This window comes from Ceratocystis lukuohia (assembly GCF_044167205.1).
Source record: "Ceratocystis lukuohia strain C4212 chromosome Unknown Supercontig1_pilon, whole genome shotgun sequence".
NCBI lineage: Eukaryota > Fungi > Ascomycota > Sordariomycetes > Microascales > Ceratocystidaceae > Ceratocystis > Ceratocystis lukuohia.
In genome coordinates this window covers 2264648-2288673 of record NW_027263520.1, presented here as the reverse complement: position 1 = coordinate 2288673, position 24026 = coordinate 2264648, and the positions used below count along the sequence as shown (strand labels likewise).

At 48.2% G+C, this 24026-nt stretch overlaps 3 protein-coding genes across 3 annotated transcripts; 1 reads left to right on the top strand and 2 right to left on the bottom strand.

The window, feature by feature from the left end:
• Positions 1-1875: 1875 nt before the first annotated feature.
• HOO65_010568 (Guanine nucleotide exchange factor LTE1) lies at positions 1876-7811 on the top strand (the record flags this gene model as incomplete). The annotated part of the gene is made up of 2 exons (XM_071005235.1): positions 1876-2279; positions 2372-7811. The coding sequence occupies 2 exons, from the start codon at positions 1876-1878 to the stop codon at positions 7809-7811; spliced, it is 5844 nt and encodes a 1947-aa protein (XP_070862390.1).
• A 1017-nt stretch (positions 7812-8828) lies between these two features.
• Positions 8829-10478, bottom strand: HOO65_010567 (uncharacterized protein; the record flags this gene model as incomplete). Its single annotated transcript, XM_070999750.1, has 1 exon — positions 8829-10478. The coding sequence occupies one exon, from the start codon at positions 10476-10478 to the stop codon at positions 8829-8831; it is 1650 nt and encodes a 549-aa protein (XP_070862389.1).
• Positions 10479-17645: 7167 nt separating this feature from the next.
• On the bottom strand, positions 17646-19572 carry HOO65_010566 (Developmental and secondary metabolism regulatorve-1; the record flags this gene model as incomplete). Its single annotated transcript, XM_071005613.1, has 2 exons — positions 17646-19282; positions 19383-19572. 2 exons carry the CDS (start codon positions 19570-19572, stop codon positions 17646-17648), a joined length of 1827 nt encoding a protein of 608 aa, XP_070862388.1.
• Positions 19573-24026: the final 4454 nt, after the last annotated feature.

Here is a 24026-nt window from a genome sequence, read left to right as displayed (position 1 = left end):
CAGAAAAAGCCCAATACCTGACAAGAGAGAAAGGGAGAAGCTGTTGATGCGAGACCTTGGCGAGCTAAGAACAAGAAAGACAAGGCTATACTTATACTATACACACAAACACGCATAGGCAGGGCAGGAGAGAGTACGTTGAGAAGGGAAAGAGCAGAGGAGAGAACGGACAAAAGCGCAGAGGAAATGGAAGGAGGGGAATGGATAGAAAAAGGAAAGAGAGCCACAAAAGAGGGCACAAAGATGCCGACTGCCACAGCACACAAAACACGCCAAAGGCCTTTGCAGACACATAGACACATAGACACATAGACACATGCTACGCCCATAAACGGCAACCGCAAAACTGATTGCAGGAAGCTGCTCTGACAGATAAAGCAGCTGCCAGCTCTTTGTTGCGCTGCATTCCTTCCCCCTTCTGCTTGCCCTACTCATGAATGCCATGCCATCCTTCCTATCCACCGAAGAGAAGGGGGATTTAATGCATTTATCTTAATATTACCATCGTTATTCTCGTTTTTCCTTTGGATTGGGATGGGGCTAAGATGGCACACCTGTACCAGCCCCTTATCGGAATTGTAGGCAAGCACGAGGGTTGCTGGTTCTGTAGATTGAGAATGGGGAAATTGTACCACTGCCATGGGGGTTGTCACTTTTTATTTTTACTCGCCAATTATTGTTTTTTCCTTGCGGCTTCGCATAATTTCCTTTCATCTTATTATTTCTCCCCCCCTCCCAAATAAGGAATGGAATTCAACCCGTGTCGAGACAGGAGGGAGAAACGGAAAATAGCCGGACAAAAATCTCTTGAGGACTTGTTCCGTTTTGATTTTCTGGGAATCCTCTTTGCGCTTTCCTTTTCTGGCCTCTTCGCTTGTATTGTGTGTCTTGCTTCCTGCTGTATTTCGAAGCTGAGCTGCGCGTTTATGCCCTGTTTGTCTAGTTCTTTCCTTGTCTTCTTTTTCTTGTCTTGTCTTGCCTGCCTTGTTCTTTTGTTCTTTCCCTGGCTCGCGATCTTCTTTCTCTCTTTTTTTTTTTTTTAATTTTTTTTCCGCTCTTTTACCTCTTTTATTCTTCCTATCATAGCTGCTAGTCTCTGCTGGATTCTCTGGGCTTCCATCGGCGAATGCGTTTTATTTTTTCATTGTACCTAGTTAAAATCGTGAAGCCAGGCCCAGCATCACGAGTCTCCCGCCTGCGCTTCTTTCATGACTGCTTAGGCGCAACGAGCAACTGTCCTCCAGGCAGCCTTTGGCTAGCTTTTCTTTTCTTTCCATTTTTCTTTTTACTTAGCTTTTCTGGCCTTTCTGTATGGCTTCTTCGAGTACGTCAAATTCCGCATCCCCCTATCTCTACAAATAGTAGCACAATCACGCCTTGGCTCGAAAGTCTCGACCTGCCACATTGCGGTATCCTCCTCACAGACCATCGCCAAAATCCCCTATCCGTGATGCGTTCTTGCATGTGGATGAATTAGCACCAACCGTCTGTCCTGTGCGCCTGTGGATCTCGCGTAACGTCTAGAGACAAACTCACCCATACCCTCACATATCCACCACCTTATCTACCTCCATTTTTTGTTGCTCGCTACCGCTTTTATTCTTATTTCTCATGCATCTGCCAGTCCTACGACTAAACAGCCAATGCCATTTCATCCAATCTAAAAACTAACTGTGTTCTGCACCTTTACGTCCCCTTTGCAGAATCTATGCACATCAGCAGCTGCTGCGCCCTGTGATCCTGCCGACGACAAGTAACTGAAATAAGAACCAACATATCAAGAAGAAGCAGATTCATCAAAACCGCCAACTATCAAAGCAAAATCCATTAGAAGCACACTTAAATAGTCAACACCAAAATACTCATTGCCCAGATATGGATGCACCTAGCAACGGGCTGCCCGAGCCTGACCCCGAGCCCGTCTATACTCGCACCATCAAAACCCAGATTCACCTGCAGCCGCAGCCCCTAAACGTATCGCCGCACTCTGTCGATTCCGCACACAGCCGTCTCAGGCGTGCTGCGTCAAAATCAACCACATCGTCTAAACGTGTTGTTTCTTCCAAAGTACCAACCAAGCTCAAAATAGCACCGTCTGCGTCCTTGAAGCCTCTTGTGCCAAAGAATGAACGAAAACACCAGGAACACGACATCCATGCCCGGATACGCAAAAAGTCAGACGCTGAGCGCTTAGGTGCTGATGATGCTTGTGAGTCGCCGCAACGGCGCCGTGGTTTGAGCGTGTCAAACGTCGGCAACAATGGAAAAATATATTTAAGGTACGTGCATGCACATGCCCCCTACTTTCACACCAGCTTTCACGCCTTGCATGTATGAACGGATGCTAACATTAAGCTTCATGGCACAACAGACCGATTGTGAGACCGGCAAACCAGCGTTATTTCACCCAGCCAAATATGCCTACTACAACGTTGCCTACCACCACAGGAGTCGATACTACTATGGTTCCTGATGCTAGTCAACCTGCAGGCGAAAATGGCGATGCAAATATCCCAACAAAACCTCGGAAACCTCAGCTTCGCGTCTCCAATATCGAAAAATCTAGCGACCTACATCTCAGCCAATGGGAGACTCCCTCGCCGACAGTCATCGCCCCAAATCAACCACTGATGGGTTCCAGTCCTGATGCTAATATTCAGGCTAATCCAAGTACCACAAAAACCATACAAGGCCGACGGCGGGCCGCTTCCGACGCTGCCAGATATGATGTCCCTGCTCTCCCATCTCTTACCATCTCCCCTGACTATGGAACTTCAGGTGCTCTGAAGATTGTCATCTCGCAGAGCCACAGTTCTAGTCATGACCAGCAGAACAACAAGGAGAACGCACGCCCGCGGACTGCTGGACAAACCGACGCTCTCCCTTTCATTGACGTCCCCATTCCATCGCCCCGCATTGGGCAACCCCGATTTACTGTTCGAGGAACACCCGTCCTTCGAGTTTCAGATTACACGGCTACTGAGGATCTCCACTCAAGCATCGCACACACACTTTCTGCTATTCCCACACCCCTCCCTCGCTCTAGCTATGTCGCACAATCTCTCATGTCCCCTTCCATTCATGGTGCTTCCCGAGAGCCAACTTGGATGATGGTTCAAACCCCGCGGAGATTTCTGCCGCCTATGCCCACCATCCCGATGCTCACGGTCACTCCCGTAAAAATCTCACAATCAGAGCCGACAACACCTATGCCGCGTGTTAGTATTGATCAAGAACCACCGGTTACCGCTGTTGCAGTGCAGCCAGTGAATATCACAGCACGCAAAGAAGTCGGACCTGCCATGTTTGATGCTCTTACTTTTAAGCCTGCTTGTGATGACGGGAACCTAGTCCGTTATTCTCCTTCAGGGGCTATAATGGCGGCCACCCCATCCAGACTCATTGCTGAAATCACATCTCCTTGCATTCTTGATTACGAGCTACTGTCCGACTTTTTCCTCACCTTCCGCGCTTTTCTTGAGCCTCTGGATCTTGTTTGCATGTTGGTCTCCAGATTCCACTGGGCAGCTGACCGTAACGATGAAATTGGTATGGTCGTGCGAGTTAGAACGTTTGTTGCCCTGCGCCATTGGATTCTTAACTACTTTGTCGATGACTTTATCCCTAATCTGGAGCTGCGCGTCTCTTTCTGCAATCTCGTTAACGAGCTTAGCAGCAATCTTGTCAAGATTGGAAAGGAAGTACGACCGCATCTCAAGATTGTCAATGAACTTAAAAAATGCTGGAGAAGAGTGTGTGCTCAGTTCTGGGATGGCGATGATGAGTCGATATCAACGTCATCTGGGACTGACCCAGACATTACTCCTGGTGGCATTGCTGGCCATCGAGACATGAACATAAACCCTGCTTACTGGGAGCAAAAGTCTATTCTGCGGCCATCGATCGATAACACGCGTGGCGAGCTTGAAAATAACCTTAGTATCGCGAGCGTCATTCAAGGCTCATCAAGTAATAATGGCCGTGCTCCTGTAGAATCTGCGAAGAGCATACCGCAGCATACAACCTCCCATGAGAATGGGCCTCGCCACGGGGCCAACCCGCTGAGCGTGTCAAGTATTGACGTGGCCTCATGCACATTCCCAACCGTCAAGAATTTGCACAAATTTGGCTTCACTGGCTCTAGCTCTAGCCAAGCTCATTCAGCTCGTCCTGCTACAGCACACAATATTGCCCCATCAGGCGGAGTTGCATCAGCTCCTAAGAACATTGTAGGAAAGAGAGTGAGGCCTCACAAGCGTAATGCTAGCTTGTCAGACTCCCTGCGAGATCGCACTGAACCGCCCGCTAGGCCTACAGACAACATGGAGCCTCATCCAGTTCTTGGCAGTCTTGTGCGTGGCGACTTGTTCCCTCCATCACAAGCGCTAGTTGAAGCTGGACACTCGTCTGATGAGGCTGATAATATGCGCTGGTCAAGCATGGAGAGCGAATCTAATGTAACCTCTAACAACCGTCACTATGTGTCGGGACCTGGCGTCAAGAAGATCTTCGATACCGTCAAGAGGGCCCTGAGCACTACTCGTTGTCCCATTACAGGGCTACGGCTGGCCCGCCAACAGCTTCGTGTTTCTAGACTATTGTCTAACCCAGCACCTTCTAGCGGCGTTGTGCCTCTACTCAAGCCTAAGAAATTTGATGAAAATCTGGCTGTGCGTGTAGATCTTCTTGGTGCTGCGATTGCTGATGCCTTTAAGTCGGCTGTTCGGGATGAGCAAACGGGTGCCGGATCACAGAACAGGCTTTCTCTTCAAGAGTCTGCACTAGGGTGGCAGGATACCGAAGAGCAGTATCGGGTGCCTACCTATGCGTCTGCTCATTTAGATACCTCTTTCGATGGCATGAGCATTCGTAGCGGTACTAGCTATCGGAAGACAGCCCACAAGAGAGTCCTTAGCGATGGGGCTATCACTGCTGGGAGCAAGTCGATCATGATCATCAATGATACTAGACACGAACCGTTTGATCTATCGACATTACCTATACACATAGGCTCTACTATGCCCTCTGGGCCTCCTGCTGAGCGCTTCACAGAGGCTTTGGCTCATGTTGGAGATCTTACGCCGCCCTCTACGCCGCCTGATCATCTGCACGAAGCGCCCCAGCAAACTTCAAATATGCCAAACCACAGCTTCTTTGTCCGTCCTGACGATGTGAACACCATTATTCCCCCCTTTGTGCCCGATCTTCAAAGTTTCTTGAATGGCGGTTGTCTCTCCCCAAACCAGGCCTTCCGGAGTCCCCAAACTGCCACATTTCCCCGCGCTATTGCTATGGGAACAGGCTTCAGCTATACCAACAGCTCTCTGCCTCTTTCACAACAGGCGGAGACAAAGGATGAGGGAGACACCCATGGTGAGGTCGAGACTTGCCAAGAATACTCTGCCTCGCGTCCTTTGTCTCGTGCTGATGATTCTATTGTTGCATCTACTGTCACACAGTCTCACCATCATTCAACAATGTCTGGTGCTGATCAGCCTCACACCTCCTTTCATAGTTCCCACCACCGAGCTCATAGAAGGAGCATCAGCGCCTCATCCTTTGCTTCTTCGGCCTCTCCTGAGATTGGAGACAAGGCACAACCCGCACGCATGTTACGTAGACGTCCTGCTGGAAATCTGCGTGAGGTTAGCACGGTCAATGACCTTGACCAACATCTGTCCATGTTCCGGTCTCGCTCGATGACAACAATAGACACTTTTACCGATTCAATTCGAAGCTCGTATAGAATTAGTTATAACGAGGGCCCTAGCCTTAGCCAGCATAAGCCGTACCATGAAGCTGTGTCGCCTAGTGTCTCAGAGCCCATTCCGCATACAGTTCCTTTTGGGTCACCCACATCGCCACAGCAACCTCCCTCCAAGAAGCTGTCGTTGTTTAGCACACACTCGTCGATGCATCCCCCTATGCGCTCGTCGTTTGAGGCTGAACTACGCAAGCTGGCTGCAATTCCAGATGATGTTGATGATGGCATCGAGATTGCCCTGATGAAGCTTGAAGGCCGCTATGAGAAGCCTGCCACCTTCACCGAACTGACTCCCGCGCCTCCTCGGCTGCGCAAACAACGCGTTTCCCTAAGCCAGCTGGCCACTGGAAATCGAACCATTATCGATACTGAAAGACGACAAAACCGCCAGGCTAGTCTTACAGGCCAAGGCTCAATTGTTTCTCCCGTCATGAATATGACTGGGTTATCGCTAGAAGCTGTTAATATTCCTGGATCTCCTCTTTGTAACAGCTTCTTGCCTGCTGGTCCTATGCCTCGTTATGAAGCTGACACGGCCCATTTCTCAGATGACAGTAGTAGCAAGAATCCCAGCCAATCACTCTGCTCCCAAGAACGCGAATCCCTGGCAAGCTTTAACAACGATGGCAGCCTAGCAAGTCATGATCGGGATTGGGCGAAACAGCCGGCGTATATCTCAGATGATGGAAGTACAGCTCATTCGCATGACTTGACTTCTGTCCTGAGCCCGGCTCTCTGCCATGCTATGCCTATGGGGTCTGATGCCAAACATGAGGACAGTATTTCTCACCCCAAAATCCGCATCTCGGGCTCGTTCTTAGATAGCAACAGTTATAGTGAGCATATCACTCGAGACAGCCTCGATGGGGGTGCTGCTCCTGCTACCCCAGATTATCTTGGACATATGGACAAGCACGGCTCACCCCGGCTTGGCGAGAATGATAACTCGTCATCCCATATCGCCCCTCCCTCACCACCTATGACTCTGGAACAGGCTCTTAATATCCCGTCGTCCCCTGAACAAAGCCCCAAGGTCCAAGTGCCGCCGGTGCCTGCCAACTTTACTTCTAGCATTATAGATATGCAGTCGTCTTCCTTTACAATGCATAAGCCTCTTCCACCGACCCCTGGGGCTACTCCCACTACCACACATAGCCACACAGCTGAGTATCCTTCTGCTCGGCCTTCACAAGAGTCGCCTGTTAGTGGTGCTGTAGCTACTGAGGGTCAGACGAACAAAGAGGTCGTGGTTGCTTCTCAGCGAGCGGCGTCACACCTGCCATTTATTCTGGCCTTTGACTCGGATGTTCTTGCCCAGCAATTCACGCTCATCGAAAAAGAAGCTCTTATTGAAATAGACTGGAGAGAGTTGGTTGAGATGGGCTGGAAGACCTCGACCAATGGCCTGTGGAGGTCCTGGCTCGACTTTCTACGCAACTCCGACTCTCATGGAATTGATGTAGTCGTTGCGCGTTTCAACATCATGGTTAAGTGGGCCGTCTCGGAGATTGTCTTGACACAAAACATCAACGAGCGTGCGCGATGCATCATCAAGCTAATCCATATTGCCAAGCACTGTCGTCGCTACCGCAACTTTGCCTCACTAGCACAAATTACAATGGCCCTGACATCACCTGAAGTGACACGGCTGGCTCAGACATGGGCACTTGTGCCAGCTGCTGAAGTCAGCGTTGTGCGCAGCCTTGAAACTCTCATGACGCCTACACGCAATTTCTACAACATCCGCTCTGAGATGGAAACTGGCTCCGACAAGGGCTGTGTTCCTTTTATCGGCATCTACATGCACGACTTAACCTACAATTCGCAACGTCCTGCCCATGTGCCCGCCTCATCACAGGCAGCCGCACCCCTAGTAAACTTTGAGCGCTATCGCCGCACTGCGGCCGTAGTCAAGACGCTGCTGCGCCTGTTCGAAGCTAGCGCTCTATACGACTTCCAGCCTGTTGAGGGCATTACGGAGCGTTGCTTGTGGGTGTGTGCTCTGCACGACGAGGAGATCCGTAGCCGGGCTTCGCAGCTGGTGTGAAGGTTGTATCTCCGGCGCTGATACGCGTATTATTTCATTGCTCTTCTTCCATCTATGTTTTTATATATTTTGACATTTTTTGTGATACTCCAGGCTGGTTGTATCCCACCCAGGCCGCTTCTTGGCTTTTCTCTTTTTTTTCTTTTCTTTTCTTTTCTTCTACTCTTTACTTAGGTTCACTCCCTTTTTCTTATCGATTTCCTTCGTCCCTTTTCATGTCCGCCTTTTTCTTTCCTTCCTTTTTTCTTGCTTTCTAGCGACGACGCGTCATGATATCTCTCTATTCTTTATTTGGGGCATTTTCTTTTATCCGGTTTTTATACTATATCATCTATATTATTTGTCAAGCGTTCATAAGTCCTTGGACTACTTGATGCATTTGTCTTCAATTTCTTCTTCTTCTTCTTCTTCTTTCCTCTTCTTGAATATAGACAATGTTTCTTTTTATTTATTTATTTTTGGCTCTACATTTGTCACAGAATTACTGCAGTCAATAAACACCTCCGTTCAATCATCAAATAACCTGTGTCTTGTTTCCTCCATCTTCAACATTACAATATTGCGTGACAGTGAAAAATTGAATATTTATTCATCAAAAAGAAACCAAAGGGACATGAACACAGCCTGCGCATTTTTAAGCGGTCAAGGTACAAGAAATAAAAAGAGAAAAAAGAACGCCCAAGAAACAAAAATCTGGTCCAATATCAAACGCCATCATAAATAGATCCAGGACAAAAGACAACGACGTGCACATTACATGTCCATCAACAGGAAATAAAGGGAATAAGGTAATAAAACAGCAATACATACCGCCGCCCTAGATCATCAAACACATTGTCGTTATCATGGCCATCATTAACCAGAATTCTCAGGTGCAAGACATAAAAAAAGAGGAAAAGACGCTTGCCAACAACATTTCCATCACACTAGCGAGCATTGTGTGTTGTGCGTGTGTAAAGAAAACAAATAGTAGTCCTACGGCACAAACCCTGATGCGAAAAAGAGGATGCTCGTCATTCAAATGAACTGCATGCCCCCAAGTTGCTGGTACTCACTGTACTCACGTGCATGCTGCTGGAAATGCGCGTCACCTGTTTTTATGCCCATGCCCAAGTCATCATCATCGATATCCATAGTCATACTGTGTAGTACGGGCGATCGGGTGCCTCCACGCTGATTAACACGTGCATCGTGCAGTGCCAACTCACTCATAGCCGATCGTCGCCGTGCTAGGAGGCGTTCCTGCTGTGCTTCCCAGAGCGACACAGCCTTCACAGGCAACTCGTCGCTAATGAGCGACTCAACATCATATCCATTTTGCATGCCTTCAAAGGCGCCAGGAGCCATGTGCACAGGTGGTGTCAACGGCGCTGAGATGTCGGCCATGGTAGGCCGTTTCTTCAGGCGGTTCAACGGGGCAGGTGTAGATGTTGGCGCTGGGTGAGGAGGGATGTGAACAGGGTGTTGGGCGAACGGGTTGGGATGGAGTGGCGAGTGTGGTGACATGGGCATGTCATTTACGAGAGGAGAGGTGGGGCCATTAGGTTTTCCAAAAGATCCCGAAGAGGACGAGGCCGCGCTAAAGGTCCGACCTGATAAGAATCCAGAGATTTCTCCTCCACGCTTGCGGAGTCTTCCCAAATTACCCAAGTCGCCCATGCGGGATGCTGACTTGCGCAGTTTCTTTTGCGTTGGCACCTCTTTATCCAATGCCTCAGCGTTACTACGCTTCATGCCCCTTCTCTGTCCAGAACCACCAAGCCAGCCAGACATGATTCCTACATCACGATCCATGGGCGATGAAACGGGACGGGATGCCGCAGGAGTTACAGGACGGGCTGCAGGAGCTCCAGGGTGGGCCTCGGGGTTGAATTCTGTTGGGGTCATAGACTCGTCTTCCTGCTCCATGGAAGTCGGTGTAGGCGGAACGGGGTTGGAACGAAGTCCATCTGCTGTTCCTGGCGCAAGTTGGGAATTGCTGGAGATGGCAGCAAAATTACCCATTGACTGTGATGTGGATAATGGCTTTGGCGGGGGCTGGCGGGTAGACTGGATGGCATGGTTCCCGAAAAAGCCCTGGGCCATCAATGACTTGTAGTTCGCCATAACTTCTTCACGGGTTGGGCGAGCGCCATTATTGCCCATGCCCATACCCAAGGGTGGCTTGAAGGCGTTGGAAGCCTGAGAAGCTTGGGGCTCCGACATCTCAGGCGGAGGGGTGCTCGTGATAACAGAAGTCGAGGAGAGATCAGTTGGACGCGGGCCAAGCAACACGCCAGCATGTATTGAGTGTGGGCGTCGCTTTGTTTCGCCCTTCCGGAAGCTCAGCTTTTCCCGGAACCCAACCCAGAGAGAAGGCAAGAAACTTGATCGCTTCTCGCCTTTGGATTTGTTGCCCATGGTGCTGGCTGATTTTTTGGTGCTTGAAGGAGCAATTTTGGACAGCTGAGCATCCATGGTGGAATTGGAGTTTGTGCGGGGACTTGAACAGGTTAAGAATTCAGCGGCAATATCGTCGTAATCGTTGTCCTGGTCAGTCTGCGAGCCAAGGGAAGATGATGTAGAATGCTTATGGCCTATAAACTCCACAGGCGGTACAGCAGAAACCCTATCATTCATGGAGCCCTCCAGGAAGCGACTGCTTGAGGCGCGCGCCAGGCCAACCATGACGTCTCCTTTTTATAGGGGCGGGTGGCAATTCTGGCAGCAAGACAAAGCAAAAATACAGGCAGGATGATATATGGATGAGCAAGTTTGTTTGCTCCTCTAGATTCGTTGGTGGACAAGGCTGGGGAGTGGTTGTGCAGCAAAGTTTTGTCGCGTGGGTGGAATGCAGACAAACGCTGGAGTTGTGGAATGATCAAAAATGTGCGCTTCAGGCCGGCGAGAAAGAGTGGGTGGAGGGTGGGCGGACGGGAACTTGTTGTCGTGCAAAACAGAGACACACAGGACAGAAAAGGCTGCAGAGACTCAAAGCCGGCTTTGATGGGAGGAGTTAAAAGACGGGGGGCTGTTGCTAAGGACTGGCCACGGGTTTACAAACCCACAATGTGTAGAGCGAATGAAGCAGTGCAGCTTTGCAAGTGAGACACCGAGGGATACAGAGCAGCAAAAGGAGAAGCAAAGAATGTGCAAACAGGAGAGGAAAAGAAGAGACAGACCACCTGTGGAAATGGTCGAAATTGGACTCTCGTCACATCAGCTTGTTTGTATTCTTTGGATTGCCTCTCTGGTTGCTCAGGTAGCAGCCACCACAAGCCTAGCAGTTGCGTTGCTATCCAGGCCTGCCCTGTTCCCTGTTACTTTTGTTCCTCTTTTGCTTCTGTCGCTCCAGTTGCTCTGCATTAGCGATGTCTGAGAGCTAGGCCAAAGTACAGAAACAGAGGCAGGGGAAAATGCGATGAAGAGATAGGAAGAGGAACAAAGTTCCGGCGTAGTTTTTGTGGTGAAAGATGAAGAATTTTTTGTGGACAACAAGACGCTGGCAGAACTGGAAAGAGGGAAGCCTCCCAGCCTCATAACAGAAGCTCTGATGCGCAGGATAGGAAGGCACGCCTTTTATCATGAGGGGTGCCATCGTGCCTTCCCCTTTGCTATTTTCATTGTGCCAATATCCAATATAAGAGGCTCCATCAATCTTATCACCAGGGTTGCATCCATCATCCAGCGCCAGCTCCCTCCTCTGCCTAGCCGTCTTCAGTTTCTAGCTAAGTCTTTGACAGGAAACTACCCTAAATTCCCCCAGATCTGCACCAGCCAACTCCTAACAAATCATCCAAGCTTCAGCTCCACAGCCAAAGACGAGTAGAACTAGAAAAAGACCATTGCTACGCGCAATTGCTCTATCCCATCGAGCAGCAACAGGATCATTCCGTTGGCTTAGCCGGTCTCTATTGCGTACTGTTGTTGCTGTGGTTTTAGTTACTAGCCAAGATGACGAGTTTTTTGCTCGTCGGGTCCCCACCTCAACTTAGAGGAGGAAACGGACCCCTGATTTAAACTAAATCTCCAAAATAGGATAGACCGTAGCTTTAGCGCTGCTTCGACAGATTGAGGGTATAAGACAGACCCAAAAAAAGAAAGAAGAAAAAAAATGCAGTGCCCGTTATTGCCCTCTCACAAAACCCTCAGTAAGTAGTTGCTCATTTTGTCTTACATTTCTTGCCGTTTTTGCAGACGCCCATTCCTCTCTGCCTCCTGCCACACATCACATCGTCTACCCTAAACCTAAAGCCCTACTATTCCACTCACTATCCCCCCCCCCTTGGTCTAAGCCAGAGCCAGCAGCAGATCAGATACTGATTGTCCTTTGCCGTCTGCCTCAAACCGAGACAAGGCCCCACCGGACGCCCGGGCTTTCTCTCGAAGCTCTAACTTCAAACGACCGGCCTATAGATGAAGTGCAGCCACTCCCGTCCAGCCCCCCCCCCCCCCCCTCTCCACCCTATATATACTATAACCAAACTAACCGACAGCAAACAGAAAGGACTCAGTATCAAGCAAGCTCTTACTGAGCATGCCGTGTTCAATAACTCCTTTGAACCGCCCCCTTTCAGAAGGGAAACGTCGAGTGCATAAATAACTTCCTTCAATAGCTAGACTACTAATTCATTGCCACTTGAATCGGTACTATTGCGATGGGTAGGAGAAAAAAGAGGCTGTAAAAGTTCCTTGTTCATGTTGAATGTTTCTCCTGCCTCGTCGGTTGTCTGCGTCATGTCGTCAGCCAACCAACGAGACTCCTGGGACTTGAGCAAAGAGTGTATAGAAGCATAATACAGGCATAGCATAAAAAACGGCATGCACAAGCGCACAGACAAGGTCTTGCTTATACTTAGTAGCACATGTGGATGCACCCACCTATGTACCTACCACTATATACATACACCTCGGTATTATGAATGAATATTGCATTTTCACTATTCGCTCGTGCAAAAAGAAATCTGAGGACAAAACTTGCCTTTCCTTGGGGACAAAGTGGCTGCATAAAGCCTGCATAAACAAAACTGAAAACCCGCCACGCCACTCTGTCCCTCTCTCTCGCTCTTTTCTCTCTAGTACCTGCATATCCAAACACAACAATTCACTACCCATGTGAGATATGAGCGATAAAGAGAGCGAAATCAGGGTTTTTGTGTACGTGTGCACCGCCCACAATCCACATTGTGTTTATGTGTGCGCCTTGCGATGTATGCTAATACCTACCGTGTAGATAATGTAATGTACATGCTACTTAACATGGGTTAGTGCATACTTGTTGTGTTTTGTGCAGCTGCACTGTAACATAGCAACAAAGCCCTATATTATTTTACTATAACATGAAACATTGAATTCCTCTACAATCGAGACATAAAAACAGAGAAAGTGAATCGGCCGTAAACAAACGAAAAGCAGGTGTTTGTTGAAAAGATAGATACATGTTGAATTGCTGCGCTGTGGCTAAAAGACAAAGAAAAAAAATAGTTGTATTGCTCCGAGTGAGGGTCGAACTCACGACCTTTGGATATCATGACAGCATGACGACGAAGAATGATGTGGAAATCAAGCTCCTCATGATTATGAGACCACTGCGCTACCACTGCGCCATCGAAGCTTGTTGTATTCCGCCGATTCAGCGTAGCGGAAACAGAATTTATGTTTGCACACAGGCCGGGTGGAGGATGACAACTCTCCTCTTCTTTGACTCTGTCATGGATCTTGACAATGAGCTGTGGAGCCTTGAGGCCGCACTTACCCAACTTTGAGGATAACCTCGTCGTCGACTCGCCCCCTTTTTCACGACAACTTTCGCGATCGCCAACTCCTCATCGCCGCAACACCACTCCAACTCAAGGAGTTCACCTTCACGCTCAGGACTGAATTTTGAGAGTTCACACAGTCCGCACCTTTTTTTTTTCTTTTGTTTTGTTTTCTTTCTTGCGCTCCTCTGTCCTCGGATAGACTGGTGACTGTGGCATGTCACTAGAAAGGGGGCTGTCTGGCGCCTCATCCACACGCGCAAGGCAGCGGCCACCAGAAAAGTGGAAGGATATATCACGAGCCCTCGGATGCTCACACAGTTTGGTTTTTTCTCTCTTTGGGGGGTTTTCCCAGGCTGCACTGGACGTCGCCGTCTTGCTCTCGTGATTTTCACGACTTCAGGAAGCGTGGCAGGTTTTTCAGAGGAACGAATGTTTGTGGGGAAGTTGGGGGTTAGCCCCACTACTTCTGCGCTTAGGGTATATCTGGGGATTTCCTTTTTTTTTTTTTTTTCTTTTGTCTCTGACGACTACAGGTGGAAGACGAGTAACAAGCTTGCTTGGGAGCATACGAGCTTCTCTCGCCCAAAACCTGTGGTCAGCCCTGCAGAGGGTTAATTCTGTCCGGTAACCAATCCGGCGTCGTTTGATCTTAGTGATTCCAGTAGACGTTAAATAAATTCAAATTCAAATTCAAATCGGGTGGAGGATGAAGCCATCTTCGAATGCGTCGTTTGATCTCTGTGATTCCTGTAGGTGTTAAATATATTCAAGTTCAGGCTATCCTGGAAGCAGGCTACACAGCCCGCTCAAGATAGATGGAAGTGGCGGAAGTGGAGGCAACTGGTGCTCTCGAGGTAACTAAGCGACCCATAGCTTGTGATGGTAGCGGGGAAATCTGGCAATGTCTGAACAACTGAGGAATCATGATCCGTCTATACAACCTAAAACCATTGCATCACGGGACATATTGGATGAGATGGGGCGGATTCTAAAAGCCGGGACAGAAGAGTCACCTGAAAGGCTTGTCCGAGTACTATGGATCACAGGGCACATGGAAGTAGAAGACAATGGGCTGGCCGACGCTCAAGCAAAATTGGGATGTCAAGGAGCCACAACAGCACACCGCATCACCCTCACATGAGCATGAAAGTGGAAAAGAGCCCGAGTACATCTCGGCCTGGAGAAATGATGGAAAGAGCAGGAAGGATACCGTCCACTTGGAACTGGTGTCCCCACCAAGCCAACCCACCCTCCTTTCCGCTTTTTAGATGCCAGAGTCTCACCAGGATGGAGCTGGTAACGGAGACTTTAGCAAGTATCACGATCGATGGGGATACAACTACTCACTTGAGTGCAAGGCCTGTAACCAGCCAAAATAGCGAGGCCACTAATCGACATGCAAAGCACCACCGAGGGCATTGGGCTAAAGGGTTGCGGACAAGCTCCGTAAGAACACAAAAGCAAAGAGCTATGTCACTAGTGTCCTACGCCGCAACCTCAAACCCACCCAGGACAAAAAACACTTGAAGCCTACGCTGAGCCGTCGGGCCTCGCTGAGACAACCCTTGTGCCCAAACAACACAAATATAGAAAGGCAGGTCACTGCCACCGCTAGCTACAAGGGGAGCATCTACCACGCTCCAGACATTCTAGAATGATGCAGCCAATGCCGAAGGTAAGTGAACCATGCGGTTATCACAGGTAACACTAGACGGCCAGTCCTAAAAACTCTGCAGACACTTCATAGAGCGATACTGTATGAATAGCTCTCCTGGTCCTTTCCTTGTACCAGACGCTAAAAAGTCGTAGGGGGTGCTCAAAATACAAGTTCCTCTGGAACCACCGACTACCCACAAGCTGCACTGAAAGATTACATCATTTAGCTACTTCCGTCTGCAGCACACCGTTATGTCTCTGTGAAAAAAACAGTAGATAGACGTAAAAAAACACAAAATAATAGTGCAGGACTCACTGTGTTTTCTTGTCGAGTCCACAAGGTGGAAGCTGCTTAGGAGCATACGCGCTTCTCTCGCCAAAACTGCAGTCAGCTTTGCAGAGGGCTAATTCTGTCTGGTAGCCAGCCCGGCGCCATTTGTTCTTAGTGATTCCCATAAACGTTAAAGAAGTTCAAGTTCCATGTATCATGTCTAGCAGGAAAGCCCCCTAGCTGCAAAGAAGAGCCCCAAAGCGCTATATGAGGTCCTTGAAGTAGATGCCAGCATGCAATACCGACTGCTCAAGAGTAGAGTCTGAAGGTTACATCATCCAAGCCACTGCCGTTTAGAATATTCTGTCATATTGCTACGGAATGCCGTTGAATAGGTGCTAAATGAAACATACAAACAAGCACCGTTCAAACTTTAGCAGACACTGGATATTTTCAAGTTCAAGTTGAACTTTGAAGATGTCGCCACGTCGTTTAATCTTGGCAGTTCCAGTGGCCACTGAATTTATTCATGCTCAAGAACAAGGGAGAAAATGCGAATATAAATAGATTTAGACACAAATGTTTCTCCTTAAGCAGCTGCAATATAGGCAAAAGGCCAGCTCATCCCAGTTGCCTTTAGGCATTGGTGCGTCCCTAGAACAGCCGTAGATGCAAGAATTCCAAATGCCCACCAATAGATGGCGGAACATAGCTGGTCAAATGCTTAAGCCTCATAGGCATCGGAATCATGAAAACACAAGCAGGAAACTAGAATTGAGGTCATTTATATGGAGTGCCCACTTCAATGATAGATGATAGTGAAAGGAAAGACCGAACACCTACTGCCAAATCAAGAGACACTAGAGCATTAATAGAGAGAAGTAAAGCGACGAGCAGTAATATTGGTAAACATCAATACTGCGAGACAGCAAGCATTATTAGCACTTATTAGTTTGACTCAGGGTCGACCGCAAGCCCCTAAGTTTTTGTTTATACTTCTACTGTGTGTTAGAGACGTTGATAAATATTAGAGGGTTTATTCCTTACTGTGAGTCTTTATACAGTTTTCACTTCATTCAGAAACTTGCACGCTTTTTCCATAGACTTGGCTACCGCTATAGAATATCAATTTTGCCATCAGGCCTAGCATATAGCGTAAAATAGATAAGGACAACCTATAGATCGAGCTTTGAACTATGGGTCTAACACTTTTGTGTAACATATGTTAGACAAGTGCCCAAGTCGTACGAACTACCCTATCTCAGTCATTGATACGGTCACATGATCACATCTCCCCTAAAGACTTCTCTCACACACACACAGGAATTATCAGTGAAGGAACCATGCTCTCATATAACTGGAGCCGTCGCCTGTTCTTAAAATCACCAACAACGATTCACTCATTCGGCATTTTCAGTCTACAGGCAGACAGACACACCAAAAATAGCCTCTACGTTCATCCGTCTTCAATGCCATTGCATTAGACATTGAATAGGTCAGTCGTCACTGGATCACCAATATACAAGCTAAATCAAGTGACAAATAGACAAATATCTCACGACCTACAAAAAACACTTCTCAAATACAAGCTCTGACAAAGGAAACAATAATGGTATTGATATTGCGACATAAGAAAGAGAAGATTTATGTTATGTGTACGTAGGTGAAGAGTTGAATAAAGAGGGAAAAGGTAATAGCAAGTTGAAAATAAAGCAGAAAAAAAAGAAAAAGTCCTCCCATTTTCCCCAAGTAAGTTTCAAGAAATACAACAAAGAAAAAGAAAAAAAAACACAAAGATTCCAAAGAAGAACAAGTCAAAGTTGGCAGCAACATTAAAGCGAAGAATAATAAACTGCAGAAACAAAAACTGCCCAGGATGATGGTATCGTAATAAGTCGGCTCGGGGAACAGCGCAAAAATAATTGCTTAACCGCAGTAGAGGAAGCAAGTAAACCCATCATTTGGTCGGAATGCTGGGAAAATATGAAAGTAAAAGTCAAAGACAAGATCCAAACAAAGGAAATGGTGGAGAATTTGGAAATCAAAAAAAAAAAAAAAAAGATACGTCGAGAATATATATACACATGTCTGATATACACATGTAAATGCAGGTAGGTAGTGGCAACGGATAACTCAAAGGGCGGTCCGCTAGCTCATTGAGCAAATTCAAATAAATCTGTTCAATGGCTTGGCCTTGTAAGTCCCATCCGCAGTCATGTACCTTACTTCACTAGGTATTGGCAGTTGACGGTTAGCCATGTAAGCTTTTGCCGCATCAGATGTAGCAATGTTTGGGCGCTCTGATGGGCGCATATTGTCATGAGGGTTTCCACGGTTGTAGATGCGCTGTGAGTCGCTTGGAGATGCGGCCCGGTTACGCTTCCTCGTGTGAGGGCGGCTAACCCAGCCTTGTTTGTGGGATCCCTGCTTCGCCGAAGTTGTAGGTAAGGCGTAGGGGTAGACATATGCGGGCTCCTCATCATTAGTATCAGCTTCAATGACAGAGTTGGTAAGCCCACTAGAAGACGCGGGAGGAGCAGTGGGAGGGATCTCGGGCATAATCTGGCCAGTAGGGGCCATGTCACGCCGATCAGAAGGAGGAGGAAGAGAGGACATGGTAGCCAAGCGGATGGCAGTAATTTCATCCGGAGCCGTGTATGGTTGCGAATGAATAGATAAGCGGTGATCGCGCTTCTCATACTCAGATGAATAATGAGGGCGAGGTGACTGCTGGACTGTTCTTGAAACAGAGTTGTGCCGTTCCACCTTGGAATCAACTTCCATGGAGTGATAGGAGTTGGGCGCAGAGGAGTTATGATCGTAACCCTGAATATGAGGTCTGTTCGGGTTAGAGTAGGTAGTGTTGTATGCGGGATTCGGGGCGTTCTGAGGAACATAGTTGCTGTGTGGTGTCATGGGCCGTGCCGAAGCAGCAGAGGTATTTGCATACGTGGCGCAGCCTGTCCCAGGGAAGCTCGGCACGGTTGAGGTTGAGGAAAGTGTGGTAGGGTACGATGGGCGATGAGATGCTGGCGGCATGTTCAAATAGTTGTCTGAGGTGGACATCTTGCGGTTATCGGAGTATTGAGGAGGAACGGAAGTATTGACAGGGTAAGCCATGCGATTTTCTGCGGCAACGTTGTGGTTGCTCATCGAGCGATCACGGTATTGATCAACAGGCTGGCGGTCGGGAGTTCTAGAAACCCGCTCGGCTTCTCTAGGCTCGTTGCGATGGGGGTTCCTGTTCTTTTCCTTATTTTCACGTGTGCGCATACGGACATCTCTACGAATACGGACACGGCAGCCCTGGTCGGCAACAGTGCGACTCAAGAGTGTGCTCTCCGTCAGGCCGGGAAATTTCTTGGCGCTGTAGACCGTAAAGGCATTCGACTTGACCTCCATTCGCCAGTCAAAAGACGGGCCAGGATTGGCATTGGATATCTTGTCAATAGGGTCGATGCTTGCATCACCAGCATCCTTAATCTCCTCATACAAGTTGAAAGCAAGGCGGTACCGACCCTCATGGCGAACAGAGAGATCGGGGAAAAGGAAATACCCAGCAACAGTAGGGCGGTCTAGATACGCCATGCCGGAGACAGGCATACCAGTCAAGACAGGAGGGCTAGTAGCGGAGGGAGTTTGGACACGCCCATGAGCCATAGGACGAGCGTGTTCAAGAGTAGCAAACAGGAAAAAGTTGACGTTGTATGAGAAAGTGATGTCTTTCTCCTGGCCGTTGGTGATATCAAAGATCAAAAGTTCTACGACGGGTGGAGGATCAACGGGTCTGCGGTCGGCAGCGGCTGTTGGGAGGGGAGGGATACAGGTTAATTCTAGCTCTTACGGATATATGGGGGAGGAGACAGGCCCAAACTAGGCTTAGAGTAGCGGCAAAGTGCTTACACTTGGAACCAGAGCCACACGCGCGTGCTCGCTCAGGTTGTTGCAGAATAGTGAGCTGGTATCGCAGGACTCTTCCGCTCTTTGTTCGGCGTTCGAAGACGCTGGGAGGCCCTTCCATGGTCGTGGGAATTTGAACGTTCCTCAAGTCGGCCCCGTTGTCGGGTTGCAGAGGCCGCATTTGCGTGGCCATGGTGAAACGACAAGACGGCTTCACGCGCAAAATCGTAGGATATGGCGAGTTAATCGAATATGGCAGCTAGACCATGTGATGTGAAAAATAATTAACAGTGTCTGCAAACGAGGCCAGGCCAGTTATTAGCAAGGGCGATTGTTTTAAGAAGAGGTGATTTTGACAAATGCGGCGATATTGTGGGAAGAAAGGAGAGGAATAGAGCTAGGAGTAAAAGCAAGAATGCAGCAAAATTTCCCAGATAACAAAGAAATCCAGTCCCAGAGTGCTGGGTCAGGTCTTAAATCTGGGTTCCTGGGGTTTGGATTTTGGGCATGCTTTTTTTCTCCCCTATTAGAAGGGCCAAGGGAAACAAAGGACGGATAAAACGCCTTTTCTCGGCAGGAATTTTAGCTGGGGCTAATAGGTTATAGGCAAAGCACAACAAAGGGCATGGAAAATCTATGGGTTGGTGCTGGTGCTGTTGCTACTAGGGCGCGGCTTGCGTGCAATGCAGTACAGTGGGCTGTCACAGGCACTGGCGAGGGAACAAAGAGTCAGGAATGGCCAGGCGAAATAAGACCCAATGTAATGGGAACCCGGGAGAAAGACCTTTTGTTGTCTCTTGTTCAACCAAAGCTACGGGCAAGTTAAGCTTCTGATTGGCCGTTGTTTGTATGTCTGCACGGGGAAAAGGGCAAAAATGGCCAAAGCAAATGGGAATAAAAGCCAAAAGACGCCTTATGCTTTCAATGGCCTGAACGGGTGCAAGGGCCAGGTCCAGAGAAAAAACAAAGGCGAAGTAGAGGTAGAAGGAAAAAAGGAATGCGTTTTGCTTGTGTGAACGGACTTACTTGACCAGATATTCGGCTTAGGGAGGCCCACAGGATTCCAAGGGCGAGCACAGATCCAGTATCTTGGAAAGCACAGGGCGAGCAAGGCGATTAAATACAGCAGGACAGAATCAAGTCGCAGAGATGGCAACAAAAACGAATGGTGTTGGTTAAGGTTGGTAGTAGAATTAGTGTGGCGTTGTACAGCGACTAGACTAGCCAACGAGCTGAAGCTGTAGAATTCACAGGCTAAGGATGATACACGGAAAATTCCACAGGAGGTTGTCGTGTTTGTGGTTGGTATGCGCTACAGGGACGTTTGTGGTTCGCAGGCAGGCGACAGAATAATTTGGAATTTTTGGAATGCGGCGACAGAGCAAATACACGGGTGTTTATGGCGGTCGTCAGTTGGCAATAGGACGGAGCAATGCGTCAAGTGATGATGCGCTACCGTTGGTGGAAGCCTGGATTCAGATAAAGAATGCCAAGCAGCGACGTGTAGCGCATTTATTGGCAATGCAAGTGTCGAAGAGGGTATGGAAATTATTTTCTGGAGGTTTTATCGGTGTTGTTGTTGTTGTTGTTCTGCAGCGATTTATATGAAGCACCAAGATTGAATCAATTTTTTTTACGTGGTGATGGATCAGAAAGAAGAAATGAACAGAAAAAAAGTAGTTTGAGAGGGAGAAAATAGGAAGATGGGAAAAGGAACGAAAAAAAAGAGACACGTTCAAGAGCAGATGAGAAAATGAGGTGGGAAGGTGCAGATTCAAAAAGGGCAGCAGCACAGAAGCCAGCAGCAAAACGGCAGGGTAGTGACAAGAGGGACGAAAAGGACGAAAAAAAAGGAAGGAGTCGAGTTTGCCTTTGTTGGGTTCATTTTTTCGAAGATCTATTTTATTGTTGTATTTATTGTTTTGTTCTGTCGGTTTTTATGGTTTTATAGTGTTTATTCTTTCTTGGATAAGGGAAAGAACTTGAGCTGGGACCCGCTCTTTGAGCTGCATGGCCAAGGAAAAGGATGGATGGGAAGGAGTGGCGCGTCTTTTCTTATAATGACACGCCCCCATTGCACTATGAACATACCTTGTCACTTCTGTCTCTCCACTCCCCAAGTCTCCAGATATTCCGTACTCCTGGCCCAGTGGAGTAACTTCCATGAACGAACGAACTCTAACCGATGGTGACTTTATCCTGTCACTTCAAATTTTGACTGTCATGCCCATTCTTGCTCTCCCCTATAATGAGAAGAAGCGGATATGGTATATGATAAGAAGTTGGTATTAGGACCCAGGCTAAAGGAAAGTGGGCAAGTAGGGGCAGGCAGGGGCAGACAAGTGTCAATAAATAAGTATGGGCATGATGAAGAAAGAGGCAGGCCAAGGGAAAGAAAGAGATCAGGCCAGGTACCTTCAAATAGGCTTGTCCATGTAACCCTTACAGTAGGTGCAGAAGAAATTTCAAAGGCAGGTGCTACATCTTCGTTGTATACGTATCTCCACGCATACTGCTTCTAGTCCGCTTCTCGCAGTGTCTCACAGCAGTTGCCTCAAAGAGAGAAAGCCAGGAATAAATTTTCTTTCCCCTCTTTTATCCTTATCTCCACGCGTACGTATCTTCAAGACTAGAAACATTCGCTTTTGGGCTCTTCTTGTTCATAGTTCACTAGAGGCAGACTGAGGGAGCGAGTCGGATTGCCAGAACAGTTTACCGTTCAGGAAGAAGTTACAAGCGGAGAAGAAATGGCCATATGACAGGTCCCATTTCCCCCTTAATTCCCTTCTGCAAGGCATACCGGTTGCTATTGAATAAGATATGGCAGACGAAGATAGAGAGGTCGACGAATTCTAAGACAAAGACGACGACGACGACGACAACACACGACACACAATTACCGACACCACCACCACCATCACATACTGAGAGCCCAACTTGACGCTTGGGGCTAAACCTTGGACCCAGCTTGGCCTGGGGGCTCGGGACTTGAGACAGGCTCTATATGGCTCTTGGTTGAGAATTACAGCCGATCAATGGGGAGAAGTAAAAATAACACGACACAGTATTCAGCTTCATGCATCTACTATTGGCCCTGGGCTGGCAGCCACCGGTGTAGCATCTCACCGGCCATCTACCTGTCTGACTACATTAAGACGTGCCAGAATTGCAACAAGCGGGATATAGGCTGCTACTCTTTAAGGCAATCAATAATGATGGCCATCCCCCTTCCCTGCCTCATCGGCCCATCTTCTCAGTCCGAAACCAAGCCCTGACGAGGTACAGCATCTGACGAGGTTGTGTGTATTCTAGCCAATGAAAGAGCCTGTTGTTCTTACTCACTCACGCATATACGGTCTCGATTCGGACTCTTTAAGCCTTTTTTCTTGTCATTTCATATTGTTAGTTTAATTGCCAGCATTGCTTGTTGGTGTCTTTGTCTTCTTGATCCGCTCCTATCCGTTCCTTTTCCATCATCTTTATGCACCCTATCCCGCCCCCCATCTACTTTGCATTTCTCTCTATATCTCTCTCGATTTGCTTTATTAACCTACAGCCTATCCTAGACAGAAAGGGGTAGGGGCACTCCTATGGCTCTCCTAGGCTTCTCAGGTTAAGCTGTAGTGTCTGCGAATCTATATCTATCCTAACCGAGCGGGTCCCTTAATGCCCTTGCGTAAGAATATAGCTAGTCCCAGTAACCAAGGGCAAAGTCGAGAAATCCCAGTATAACGGGGAAACGCAAGATATCTGACGAGGGTACCTTGTGAATGAAACGGGCTTTTATTGGCTAGGCTTACGAGTGTTGTCTCGCTTTTCTCTTTTTCTGTAAGCGACTTTCCTAGAATGCATTAGTGGCCGTCCTTTTTTAGGCCATCCACAGTCTACTTTGGCTCTTGTTTAGGGGCTGTATGTTAGTCTTTGTGGGAGGAAACGAGAGTTATAGCGCCCGTCTGCTAGTCCTTAGCCAAGACGGATACGTACTAAAGCTGGCAGTGGCACAGGTTACAGGAAGCTCACCACCAAGTCAACAGTCTCTTTAAAGAAAAGGAACAGGGCTTCGGGCTCTGCGCCAAGCTAAAGAGCTAAGCTATCTCAGTTAAGCACTAAGAAGCCTAAGTCTAAGTGACGTAAAGGCTTATAACTCGGGATGACGAGGGACAGAGACTTGAAAGAGGGACTGGCCCCCATCTGTCTCCAGTGGCTTGTTCTATCACAGTTGGATATGGCCTGCTAGCGAGACCTAGCAGATGCTAGCCTAGCTGGGATTTCTTTTTTTTTAGAGGCCTGGAGCCTGAAGCTTGGGGCCTGGGACCTGGAATTCACCACAACACCGCAATATGTGATGTGCTGTGCTGTGCTTCCCTGCCGCCCCAACGACCTGGAACCAAGCCAAACTCGCTACACTGGCCTTCCCCACGGGGCCGCCCTCTTCATTGGGAACTGTTGGTGGTTTTCGTTACGCTTGCATATATGTGTACGTGTTCACAAGACAGCTGGGCCCAAGACCATGGAAAGGGATACGGAGAGGGATAAGGCTATAGAAGACCCAAGAAGACAAGACAGATCGAAACGGAAGCGTGCATCATGCCATTTCGCAGGGTCTTTGCTTCTCTGAGCCCACAAGAATCACGGTATCAAGGCCCT